We start from the raw sequence: 13787 nt of genomic DNA on the forward strand, positions 1-13787 counted from the left end.
TACTTCTTTCTCTCTCTCCCTCCTCTTGGCCCTCCATGTCAAACCCTGCATACCTCAGGAACCTGATTGTCCACTGGGAGAATGGTGATGTTGAAGCAGATTCCGGGCAAAGTACCTCCATGTTGGTTACTGACAGACACCGTGAACTGCGCATGTCGAGGTGTGGGACCTATGTCTTGCATGGGTGGCATGTAGGCCACTTTCATATGGTTCACGGCATGCTGCAAAGCAAATTGAGATGGACATGCGTTGATTTGCAGAGACCAGAATCCTTTAGCAACCTAAAGTCCAAACCCAACCCCCCACCCCGCAGCGTGAATTGATCTGGAGTATGGTGAGTGTCACCACAGATGGAAAGATGCCCAGGTCTCTACTTTGTAAACCACGCTGTCTACATGTAAGAGGAAGGATGGATGAAGTCAGGCAGTATGTCAAATGATGGAGGCCAAGCACCTCTCCGAAGGGCAGGCTTTACCCTATCTCGCCATGCAGTCACTGCACGAACCACAAGCTGTGCACGCCTACAAAGCCCAGTCCCGCATTTGTAAAGTTGGTGAAACAATAGCCCTGAACACATTTACGGCTTCTAATCATGAAGAAAGCAGACGTAGCTAGCCCCAAACCACAGATGTCTGGTGCCTGAGCACCCATATACCAGACCCCATGGGGTCTGCAGAGGAGAGTTCATAGGAGTGATCTGAGGCTATTATTATGGGATAGGCTGCACCCCTATAAAATGACAATATTGAAATTCTAATCCTTAGAACCTTAGAGTGTGGATTTATTTAGAAATGGAGCCAGCCAGGTTGTCGTGGTGCACACTTTTAATCCCAGCACTCAGGGAGGCAGAGAGAGGCAGAGGGAGGCAGAGGCAGGTGGATCACGATGAGTTCAAGGCCAGCCTGGTCTACAAAGCAAGTTCTAGGACAGCCAAGAGAAACCGTCTCAACAAACAAACAAACAAACAAACAAAAAAGAAAGAAAAGTAATTTAAAAAGAGAAAAGAAAGAGAAAAAGGAATATGTACATAGTGGAAATACTTAAGTAGCATGGGTCCTCAATCCAATACAACTGGTCTCCCTGTAACAGGAAGAGACTGATGGGGGGAGACTTGACTGACAGGCAGCAAGGCTGAAAAAAACAATGCATCTACAAGCCAAGGAATATCAAAAGCTGCTAACAAACACTCGCTGCTACAGCACAGGGAGGGAAGGTTGTCTGCAGGGCTCAGACGAGCACAACCTGCCAATGCCACAGTCGCCTCACCTCTAGCTTCTGGGCTCTTGTTTTGAAGTACAGAGTACGTGGTCCTTGGTACTGGCTACCATGAGAAACTAAAACAGGAGAAGATGAGTGACCTGCTGTAGGCGGAATAAGAACATGGGCATGGGGCCTGAAATCAGTGTCCTGCCACTGGCAGCATGACGTCACAGGCTTGTGCATTTATAGCAAGGTTGGAAGTTACATTCAATTTGATGGAGGTCTCTCAAGCAGATGTCACCTGTTTACCAGAAGTGTTCAAGCACAGGGATAAAGACATGAGGCACTGAGACAGAAGTGACTGGGCAGTATCTCAGACACAACACTGGGCTACACCATACCTTCTCAGAAGACACATTACATACGGTGTTGGCCAATATGTGTGTGTGTGTATGTGTGTGTGTGTGTGTGTGTATATATATATATATATATTTACAATTTTCATACCTGAGTAAATGACCTCAGCCCCAGAGCTGAAGGATTTTTGGTTAGCTTTGGTATGCTGTCCACCATGAACAACTTCCCAGCATCCAAATGTCTAAGAGAAATACAAATCATGTCAGCTTATTTTTTCAGCTAAGAAAAATTAAATCAAAACATGCACAATTGTTGGGAGTATGAAGGTTCTGGTGCCCACAGACCACCAGAGTAACTAGGGATGTTAAGTCCACAGTATTATCCTCTTAAAGGAAAGGATATATAGTGTGTGCTTCCATCAAGAAGGCTGAGAGTCGGAGTGATGAACAGCCTGGTGACCTATATCTGTAGGGCCAGGCCATGTCCAGCTCCCCCAACCAGGACCAGAGGTCGCTAAGATCTCAAATGACATCCACACTAACTGTATGATCAAGAGCATGCCAGATCCTCCCTTAGTCCCTTAAACTAATACAGGTAGCTTATCTCCAGAACCCATGGAGTTTCAATGTAAGTATGCCTCCTTGCACGCTGGGGATTGTATTATACCAGGAAACATTTCCCCCAAAGTGTACTGTGTTTAAATATTCTGGTAGTAAACCACCAGCCTTGGCCTCTAGAAGGTTGGTACAGACCAGCTAAGTCAGGCTAACCCGAGTTTTGATTCTCAATTCTTCGTGATTCATGCCCAGCAAGCATTGTGGCATGGTTCATGTTCCTGTCTGCCACAATGCTTGCAGGGACCCCTCTGCACCACAATCAATTTTTTAAAAGTTTCATTGTAGGTAGAAAGCAGATGATCCATCTTTTTGATCTCTCTCTTTTTAAATATATTTTATTAATGTATTCATATTACATCTCAATTGTAGTTTTACAAAGACACCTGTGGCTGAAGGAGAAACATGGAGGACGTGTTACTGTGTAGATAAGCTCCCCATCATGTGACTCCATGTCTAGGAAATGTAGGTGCTTTTTAGTGATGTAGGCCACCTCCGTTTCCTTGACAACCAAATGCCGGGAAATGCCAGGAGCTTCTTTTGGAAGCTGGTCATCTACTGGAGTGATGTGGATAGTCACCACCTGGAATGAAAACACGTATTTCTGTTAAATTGAAATACAAGAAAACACCAAACAGAGTGCTCCATGATTACCTAGGAACAGTTAAGACAACTTCTCCAAACTGGCATTGATAAAAAACAAAAAATAAAAAACCTTCTGTCAAATGATTTAAACACTACTAAAACTTCACTCATCTGATTTTAAAAATATAATCATTGTGCCAGATGTGGTAGAAAACACCTTTAATCCCACACTCAAAAAGCAGGGGTGGAGGAATTCTGTGAGTTCAAGGCTAGTATAGTCTACATAGAAATTCCAGGACAGCCAGGAATATATATATACACACATATTCATCACAATTCTAGCAAATCAATTGAGAGTGTCAGGAAACAGGCATGTAGAACCCAAACTACAACCCTGATCTTATTTTCCATCTCCTTCCTAGAAATCAGCTGTGTTTCTTTGCTCCCCGCTCTACTCCATCATTAATCCTAGATGCCTTGCTCTTGCTCTTGGTTTCAATCTTAGACATCTTGCCGTCACTCTTGGTTTCTCCTTCCTCACCCCCACCCTACCCACTGCCAAGTTTCGACTTGCAAATTTCCTCTGCCATTCATGTAAGTTGTTTTCCTTATGCCATTGCAACAGCCCTAACCCCACTTCCTAGTCTTTACTTTTTACTAACTTGCATTAACGTAAACACGCACGCGTGCGCGCGCACACACACACACACACACACACATCAAATTAGTTAAATTACTTCCTCCCCCACCCCCAAACCTTGAAACAACCATTTAGGAAGTAACATTATTCAAACTCTTTCACATGTCATCCAAGATCTTTCACAGCTTACACATTCTGTACTTTTCAACTTCATGTTTTGTTGTCTTTCAACATAAATTCAGCATCCTAGTGTCACATGGTAGCCCACGCTCCCCTCCCTTGGATTCATATCATATTGTTTCTTCAACCTAATGCTTATCTCTTGCTGCCTCTAGGAACCCAACCTTCTAGGCTCACCTTCCAGTTTCTCAGTTGGAACTGTTTCTGAACTCAGCTTATTCCTTGCAGTTCCACTGAGTGTTTGTGGCCTGCTCCAAGATTTGTCTTGGACCTTCACCAGCAGCGCAGCAGTGCTGAGGTGATTAGGTCAGGAAGCACCTGTCCCCACAAACGGGTCGGATCCCTATAAAAGTAGTTAAAGGAGTAATCTAGTCCTTCCATCCTGTTCTGCCTTATGTCGGCACAGAGTTTGTCCTCTTAGGAGGACAAAGCAACAAGGTGCCACCCACAAAGAGCCACCCTCACCAGACAGTGAACTGGATGCTCCCTTGACCCTGGACTTCTGATGGTTTTTTAAAAAAAAAGGTTTCTGTTGTCTATAAATCACTAAATTGTTTTATTAGAGTGATTGAAAACTAAGGCCAGTTACCAAAATAGAAGAATACAAAGACAATGACAATTCTGGTCTCCCAAATCTGTGTCATGATTTCCTTCCACCTACAGTATTTTTCTAATCTACCAAGTTCAGAAATCCTCTATGGGCCCTCACAGCGATAGTGTGGATCAGTGAGTCTCTCCTTAATTGAAAAACTGGATTTAATAAGGAAACAATAGTTATTGTGCCTTCAAAGAGACCATTTTCCATGCTAATTTATTCTCCAGTGTGTTCTTTATGAAAGAAGAATGGAAGAGCATGCTTTTTATCCCCTGTAGTAATTCTTGGTGGGCGCATTTTTCAACATGCTTTATGATCGCCTAAGTTGATGTGTCTTTACATATTTATGCATGCTCAGACAATTAGTGTGTGTGTCTGTGGGCAAGAGAAATTCCATTTCAGCAAACTCCACAGAGAAATAAAAGCATTCTCATTGTGCTGAAATCTGTTCATAACAAAGATATTATTAAGAACCCATTCTCAGGCAGAGTGGGAACCAGTTTTCATACCAGTCACCAGCCTCTCGACCCCAGCTTCCCTCAAGTCCTCCACTGTCCGTGTGGCAGCAGGACACACAGACAGTCTTACACAGATTTAGAATAAGAAGTGAAAGGCTGACATGCCGAAAAACTGGGTCAGACCCTGACCCTTCAGATTCAAGCTCTGTCGTTACATTTCCCCAGGTGGTGTCTGACTTTCTTGTGTCTTGAATTATTGATCCTTCGTGTGCCCTGAGCTCTGGTTCTGCTTATTGTTTTTCTTTGTTTGAGAAGGCCCAGTGTCATCTCTGGGTACCAAGAATGACTTCCACTGTTAGAGCTGGTCACTCTATTGACTATAGTAGTTTTGTGCAAGCTTTTAGGAAAATATACTAAACGTGTGTTGAACAAGATACCTTTTAAATGCTGATGGCAGAGGCAAGTGGAGATGCTGGGTAAAGAGCTGGGGTGAACACACAATCTGAACTAGTAAAAGAGTCATCCCTTGGTGTCATCAGGAAATAGGTTCCAGGAGCTGCACTGCTCCACTATGGACCTGTGAATCTGTGGGTGTTCCAGTCCTTATAGAAAAGGTGGGGTATTTGCATAAAGCCTCCATGTATCCCCTTATACACTTCAAATCACATCCACAGTGCTTGTATTTAATAGAAAGCAAATGTGAAACAAGCAGTATGGTCCATATGGCTTAGGGAATAAAGACAAGTAGAACAGCACGTGCAGGTTCAGAACAGAGGCCATTTAAAATATATTATCTACCGTCGGTTTGCTGAATCATTGGTGGGAAACCTACAGATATACAGAGAGGGCACCTGTGTTTAAGAGAAAAACAAAACAAACAAAAAACAAAAATCCAAACCACATACTGCATAAACACAGGATAACTTTGTAGCCTTTTCACTTAGTCTTTCTTCCCTGGCTCATAAATATAAGAACACCAAAGCAGGGAAGTATGTTAAATATGATCCTTAAAACATACCAATAAAAACATCTTGGGGCTGGATAGATGGTTCACTGGTGTATAGTAGACCATGAGTGTTTTTCCTCCCAGCCCCAAGCTCCCAGAATAATGACTTATAAGACTCAAAATACATTTACAAATACCTAGGTCATATAGCTAGGATCTTCTCTGACTAGCTCATAACTTAAAATAACCCATTTACACTAATCTACATTCTGCCACATGGCTGCTTACCTCTGCTCAGGTATCATGCATTTGTCCTCCTCACCGTGTGTTTGCCTTCCTGGATAAATCTCCCTCAGAATTCTATCTCAGAATCATTTCTGCCTACTGGATGTCCCACCTTTTATTCTACCCTTTCCTACAGGCCATGACTTTTTTTAATTGACAGGAGATACATCCATACAATATACAAGATATTCTCGTTGCACTGGGTAAGAGCGCTTACTGCTCTTACAGAGGACCAAGGTTCCATTCCCAGCATCCACATGGCAGATCACAATTGTCTAAATCTTTAGATCTAGGAGATCCGATGCCCTCTTCTGGCCTCCACAAGCACCCAAACATGCATGCACACATGTATGTGCACACAACACACAAATAAATAGAAATAAATCAAAATAAAAGAACTCATCCATGATACAAAATGAATTTATAGCTAGACCTATAGAACTTAGACTGATTTACTTGCCTATATTTAGAAATAATTGTCTTAAGAGTTTTCACTAACAGTCTATATTATAGAGAGATATCATATTTCTCTTGATTTCTTATATGTTTAACAAGAAAAAAGAAAGAAACCCTGAAATCTTTACTTTGGAAAAGACATAGAGGCTTCTAAACATGGTATGATGTTCTAGGAACAACTCCAACACATGCATAGATTCAGAAATAGATCCGGCTGGTGGCTACTATTCTGAACTACTAAGTCAACCACAGTCTCCTGTAGAAGCTTAGCCCAGAAGTGTCAGGTATGACACATTGGTGAAATAAGAGAGGGAGGGTGATTACTTTAAAAGGAGCTGACTTGTCAGTAAAAAGGCAGATGTATTCAGAGGGTGTATGGGCTGCATATACAGTGTTCTGCCTGCGCATACACCTGCTCACCAGACGAGGGCATCAGATCACATTATAAATGGTTGTGAGCCACCATGTGGTTGTGGGAGGTGAACTCAGAACCTCTGGAAGAACAGTCAGTGCTCTTAACCTCTAAGACATCTCTCCAGCCCCAGAGGTTTTATTTTTTCTAACAACTCACTCCCCATCCTATCCTAAAGGACAGCGCTGACTTCTTCAGGTCCCAAGCCCTGAGACACCATTCTTTCAGACCCTCCCCCTTCAGTATGTCCATGTCACCAAAACGGTGTGCAACTTGGTCTTTTTGTGCACTGGCTGATACCCATGGCTGTAGCATTCCAGGAACCCATCATAGCAACAAAGCACAAGCTTTAAGTATCCTTTCTTGACTAGGCTTGAGATTTGCCTGTGACCACGCATATGCTGCCTTTGAAGATAACACGCATAAAACAGCCAATAACAATATCGTACAAAGTCCACGATCACTTCACTTCAATTGCTCCCTTTGAAATGTGACGCCTCTTCCTCATCACCACTTCCTTGCGGAGTACACACTTCCATTGTTGTCTGTACGCTACACTGATGCCATCTTTTATGATGTCTATGTGACAATGTTTGCTTCATCTTATTCCTGCTTACTGTAGACTTAATTACATCCTCTAGAACCAGTCAGGTCTGAGATCTTACAAACAGTGAGTAAATCCATTTACTTTTTGAGTATTTACTAGGTATTCAGTACTTTTCCAGGAATCTGTTCCTATTCCCACAATAGCTCTGTTCGGAAACTTTCTTCTATCACCTGCTTGAAAGATAAGTAAAGAGGAACAAAGGCAGATTAGTTACTGTCATGAACAGGAGGATAACTCCAGAAAGTCTCACCCTCAACTGTAATTTAAACACTAGTTTAAAAAAAAAAGTCTTCTAGGGTGTTGAGAAGCAAGCACATTTGTGAGGTTGTCTATGTATATACTATGGCTAAGTAACCTTAGAAACAGTTGCCATGTGGAAACTTGCAAAGTGTAGACATAGTCCGGGGTGTGCAGGGGGTGGGGTGTGACACATGCCACATGCTTATTTTTTGCCTAATTCGTTGCTTTTCAAACTCTGAATCTCAAAACCCATTTTCATGTACCTTTTAATAACAGCTTGTAGAACTACTACTAGCATGTAAAACTTTGGGAAGACGTTCTGGAAATGACCTCTCACCTGTGGCACTGAGAGATTTGGGGGTTCATGGCTGTCCCACAGGACAAATTCAAAAGAATCTTCAAAGATTTCTCCACCAAAGTGACGATAGTAAATGATCCCATTGAACAGGTCCCTCTGAAGGAAGCCAGGGACAGGATACCCTAGGGGGCCACAAAATACCACACAATTTGAGGTGTTAGCATGCAGTGAAACTGGTCTTGCCTCCCTAATGTCTGCTCTGCCTAGTGTGCTGTATATAGCCAAGGATTTGCACTAAATGCATTTAACAAAACCTAGAGCATCAGTTAAAAACTGCCCTATGTCAATGTGGAGATTAACAATGGGAAACTATTTCCAAGGAATAGTTTTTATTTCAAATATACTGAGGAACTCTAATTATTTGATCTACACTGTCAAACTCCAGACACCAAAATATAAGCAAATATATTAATGAAATTATTTGAGTAATCATTTAGAATAAGCCAAATAGTTTACTTCAGACTTATTTATTCTGGTGCCTTCCTTGGGTGATTTAACTTTTAATGGCATGATAGTTATGTTGAGGCCTAGCACCAGAGCTTTCTAGATGTATAATCTTAGGAAGGAGGTGACAATGTGAGTCTTAAGCTTCTACTGTATAAGATGGGAAAACTATAAAATAAATCATATACGTATATATAATATATTATATATAATTATAAAGTAATACGTTGCTTCCTAGTTGTGATTTGAACACAATACAAAGTTATTTCACAAAGATTCAATACTGGGCACAGTGGCACACTCCTGTGATCCCAGCACTTGGGGAAGCAAAGGCAGGCAGATCTTTGTGAGTCCAAGGCTTGCCTGGTCTACAAAGGAAGTCCACGACAGCTACCCAGAGGAACCTTCTCGTAAAAACAAAGAAATGTTCAATCCCATTGAAGCTATCTTACCTGCCCAGCACTTACCTATCAATCCTGGCCCTGGCTTCTTCATGATCTCCCCAGCCTGTGGGGACTTCGTGATGTTAAAGAAGATGTAATCATCGCTGGAGTCCATGTCTGAAGCTCTCAGCATGGACCCTTGGATCAAGACAGTCTGGCCCTCTTCTAGTTCAATAACAACATTGGTTATGAGGAATGGGGGACTATCATCTTTAGGTAAGATGTTGATAGGAAACTTGTGATGGCTGCTGTGCTGACCATCAAATATCCTGAAAGCCACAAAGTCTTTGGTGGTGTCACTGTCATCGTGATGATAACGCACAACTCCAGCCTGCAGGTCAGCCACAGTGAAGAGAAATCCTTTCCCCTCTGATGGAGAGAGCAGAGATGGTACTGATTCAAGACAGGGAGCCAAGGCAACGGCTTAGCAAGACATCACTACAGGACAGTGGGCTACGGAAAGGAGTGGCAATACAGATGCTCCTAAACCTACCATGGGGTTATGCTCCATAAACCATCATGAACTGGAAAGGTTCTAAATCAAACACATATGGAGTAGTCCCTATGACACCCTTAGAAATGTAAAACCGAAACATAAGTCAAGGACAGTCTTTAGACTGGGCAGTTAGTGAGCTCTAAGCTAAAGCAGCTGATATTGAATACTACCTGTGTGGACTTGAGACAAGTATTTGAAACTCTGTGACACCGGGAAAGTAATAAGTTTATAGTTCATTTTAGGTGTTAAATAAGAGATATCAGACAGCTATGGAACTAAGGAAAAATGCAGGGGAACGGTGAGCACTCTATCATCTATGTATTCTATCTATCGATGTATCTATCATCTATCTATCTATCTATCTATCTATCTATCTATCATTTATCTGTCTATCACCTATGTATCTATCATCTATCTATCTATCATCTGTCTATCATCTATTTATCTATCTATCCATCTCTAGCACTCCATCTTTATCTCTATCTCTCACTGAGTCATCTTCTCCCCATCCCCAAACTTTGTAGGCCTTTGGACTCTTAGACCTGTAACTCTCTGACAGTTGCCCACCTTGTTTCTCAGGGCTTTGACCTTAGTCTGGACCGAGAATTATTTCATTAGCCCTCCTAGTTCTACAGGCTTGGCATAGGACTGAATTACTAGGTGGGCATTTCTGGACATAAAGAGTAATTCTTTCCAGAAACACATCATGAGGCTTCTCAGTCTCCATACACACACACACACACACACACACACACACACACACACACACACACACACACACACACCACACTAAATCACCCTTATGTATTTGTATGCATCTTATTCATTTTGTTTCTCTGGCCAATCCTGCCAAACATAAGTACATACAAATATCTATGGATGCAGCTATGCCCGTGACAACATGAGAGAATTTGGACAACAGTAGCCTCTGATAAATATGAGTTAACTCTCAGGTCACTGCCATGGCCTAGGGAAGCAATCTTTCCACCCAGCAGCATCAGCACCAAATGGGAAACTATTAAACATGTAATGTCTTGGACTCTTGCATGATTTTGTTTGTTTGTTTGTTTGTTTTGTGAGCCTTCTTAATCGGAAATTCTGGAGGTTGGACAACCTGCATTGCTAAGCCCCACCCTGAGGGTGCCTATGTGCTAAAGTTTCAGAACCCGGGCTGTCTCCCACTGTCATCCAGATAGTAGGCAGAACTTACTGTAATTTGTTATCTTTTCAATTCTGAATCCCCCAACTATAACTGATGATAAGTAAACGTTTTTCCTTTTCTTTACTGCTAAATGAAATAAGAGGATAGTTGAATTAAATATTCTTAGCGCAATATAAGAACAGACTTTGGCCACGAAGTGAACACCAACCACTCTGATGAGGCCTATTCCCTTCTCATCTGCCATCCTTGTCCTTACATATTCCTGTTTTTTCAGCTATGGCAACTAATAACAACAGTCACGTCATTATTATTGAAGCATTTTTAAAAAGGTTTTTCTCCTGTTTTTCAGAATATTTTTTTTTTGAAACGGAGAAATGAGAGAGAAATATTTTGCCCTCTAACTGGGTACAACCACAGAGCAAACCTGAAGTGTGAGTGATGAGCCAAGCATAAGGCACGGTTCCTAAGTGATGCCGGCATCCTACACTGAATTGAGTCTCACATCTCCACATCATCTGACTTTGATCATTTCAGTTGGAAAGACATCCAATAAGTGATACACATATCCTGTTATATATGACCTGCGTGTGTGCCTGAGTGTATGTTTGCATGTGTGTGTGTGTGTGTGTGTGTGTGTGTGTGTGTGTGTGTGTGTGTGAGCACCCACATGCATCTGGGAGTGCACATGGCAGAGGTCATTCCCAACTGTCACTTCTCAGGAGCCCTATACCATTTTAAAAAAAGATTTTTTTAAATGTTATGTAGATGAGTATTTTGGTTGTTTATATGTCTATGAACCACATACATGTCTGGTGCCTGTGGAAGCAGGGAGTCAGAAGCCCCCAGAGCTGAAGTTAAGGATGGCTATGAACTGCCAGGTGGATGTGGAAATTGAAGCCAAGCCTTCTAGAAGAGCAGCAAGTGCTTATAGCATTGAGCCACCTGTCTAACCTCTTCCACTTTGCTCTTGTAGTAGTTGTTGTTGTTGTTGTTGTTTTAATTTTCATATCTTTAATTTTACTGTGTGAATGTTTTTGCTTCATGCATATCTGTTTGCCTCATGTGTGCCTTGTCCCCATGGAGGTCAGAAGAGGGCATCAGAACCCCTGGAACAGGAAGTAAAGACATCGTGAGCCCCGGTGTGGGTACTGGGAATCAAACCTGGTCCTCCTGAAGAACAGCCTGTGCTCTTACCACTGAGCCACTTCTCTAGTCCCTTCCACTTTGTTTTTGGAGAAGGGCCTGTCACTGAGATCTGGAACTCATGGATTTGGTTAAGGTCGTTAGCTAGAAAGCCCCAGTCCTGGGATTAAGAGCACACACCACCCCCACAAGACTTTTATGCAGCTCTGGGGATTGAACTCAGCTGTTTGCACTTGCGCAGTAAGCACAGTACCAACTGAGTTTTCTCTCTAGCCCCGTGATTTGTTTTTGAAGAAAACAGTCCCTGGGTTCAATTTTGGGTTGAACGGGTAGATCACTCACCTCTTACTGTAAGCCGTCCATGCTGCAGGCCACCAATGGTGACCAACTGCACGGCACTGATGTCATCATTGTCAACGATCTGAAACTGTTCCCAAGTAATAGGCCGAGACTGCCCCTCCAGGAGATTCAAACCTACAAGAAAATACAGAAACATGTCCTACACAGTTCTCTGCAGCCAACATATCTCTTTAAGGTCAGTGAGTTTTCACTTATGAACATTTGAAGTTGTTGAACCTCTTCAAATGTTTTTTCATGAAACTTGACTATCACTTGTGCTTTTAGTAAACTTTGCTTTAATTTCAAGGTGACAATTGTTTCCTTAAGATGTGCCCTTAAGAACCGTGATGATGCCCAAAACTACATACTGAAGAAAAGAGCAGAAGTTAGGCTTACAGAGGTCCCTAGTTTGAATGGGTCCATGGGGAACTTGTCAAAGATTATACCTATATGGATTAGATGGACAACACTCAGAAGGGGTTCTGCTTATGACTTATGAGAGCATATATATCCCATAGGGTGGGGAATGCATAGTCCTTCAATACCCTTATACAAAGCTACTGTCCTTGGCAATGTTTAAGGATGTTAAATGGAAAGTACTTGGCACTTTGCAAAATAAAAGTACATTCGTTTAAACTCTAATTAGAGATGAATTTATGCAACTAAAGGAATGAAATAAAACCTCCCCTCAGACTCAGTATGCCAGAGGAGGTCTATAAAATTTCTCTCACTGGTAATAGGAAAACCAAGAGACTCTGGATGAAGCTATCTCTCACCATCAAATATTCTTATCTCTCCGTAAACTGGAAACTGACGGACAGCTTACCCTCTCCTTATCCACCTCAAACTCTGCTCAGATACAGTGGCTGCATTGATTCATAGAGACACCGGGACAACAGAGTAATCCATATAGTTGTGACCACCTCAGCAATACCATCGGCTGCAGCTTGGACTGTGAATTGTCACCAAAAGGAGCACATCTTACAGGCTTGGTCTCCAGGGTGGCAGTACTGAGAGAGGTGACAGTGCTTTTAACAGGCCTAGGGGCAAATCTTCTTTAAGTCACTGCAAGCATGCCCTTGAAGGTGACTGTAGATTTCAACCTCTTCCTTTCCCTCTGTCTTGCTGCTTCTTTGCCATGAGGTGAGCAGCTCGGAGCTGTCTCATCACAGCCCCCTGTGACAGGGCCACAGACCATGGACTGGACTTTGTAGAACTGCGCTAACCTGTCCTCTGTATAAGTTGGTTGTCTTGGGTGTTTGTTGCAGAAACTAATGCACCTTGCTCTTCTGTTTCCTGCAGAAATTGGGCTAAGACATCTATGGGTGTAAGGGAAAAAAAATAACCAGGAAGGAAGAAGTAAGAAGAGAGAGGAAAGCAGAGGAAGAGAGAAAGGGGGAGCTAAAAAGAAAGGGAAAGGGCCAGGGAGAAAGGAAGGGTGGAGATAAGAGAAAAACAAACGCATGCAAATGAGCTCCATGGCTGCAGAGAAGCCCCCTGGATTCTTGGGGGTGGTGCTAGGGATGTGTGCATACATACAACATAGGACATGCAAGGCATCATGGGATACCTTAGAGGAGCATCCAGGAAGACCAGAAGTCAATCAGCACATCAAAATGCTAACGGCATTTATAACTATATTATATATAGTGGAAAACAAAGCATTGTTCTGTTTAGCATATTCTCTAACTTTTCAGTGACAGCAGATACCAAGTTCATAATAAGCAAAACTCCATTTTAAAAAGGATTGTAGTGTCTACAGCAGCCAGACGCAGACCTGCAGCTCCCTTGATGCATCTGAGCATCATGTATGGTACACCCAGCTGA

The 13787-nt window shown here is 42.4% G+C and overlaps 1 protein-coding gene across 7 annotated transcripts in view; it reads right to left on the minus strand.

Annotated features, from left to right (window-relative positions):
- Window positions 1-13787, minus strand: part of FREM1 (FRAS1 related extracellular matrix 1) — a 144800-nt gene that overhangs the window by 86799 nt on the left and 44214 nt on the right. For all 7 annotated transcript variants that reach the window (XM_084777577.1, XM_084777575.1, XM_084777574.1 and 4 more), the window contains exons 8-13: window positions 11964-12095; window positions 8845-9189; window positions 7913-8055; window positions 2558-2754; window positions 1708-1798; window positions 54-221 (exon numbers count right to left, since the gene is read on the minus strand). In XM_084777577.1, coding sequence (XP_084633703.1) covers window positions 54-221; window positions 1708-1798; window positions 2558-2754; window positions 7913-8055; window positions 8845-9189; window positions 11964-12095 — 1076 coding nt within the window. The remainder of the gene's footprint in view (window positions 1-53; window positions 222-1707; window positions 1799-2557; window positions 2755-7912; window positions 8056-8844; window positions 9190-11963; window positions 12096-13787) is intronic.

The sequence above is a fragment of the Acomys minous genome, assembly GCF_964271855.1.
Source record: "Acomys minous genome assembly, chromosome: 1".
Classification (NCBI taxonomy): domain Eukaryota; kingdom Metazoa; phylum Chordata; class Mammalia; order Rodentia; family Muridae; genus Acomys; species Acomys minous.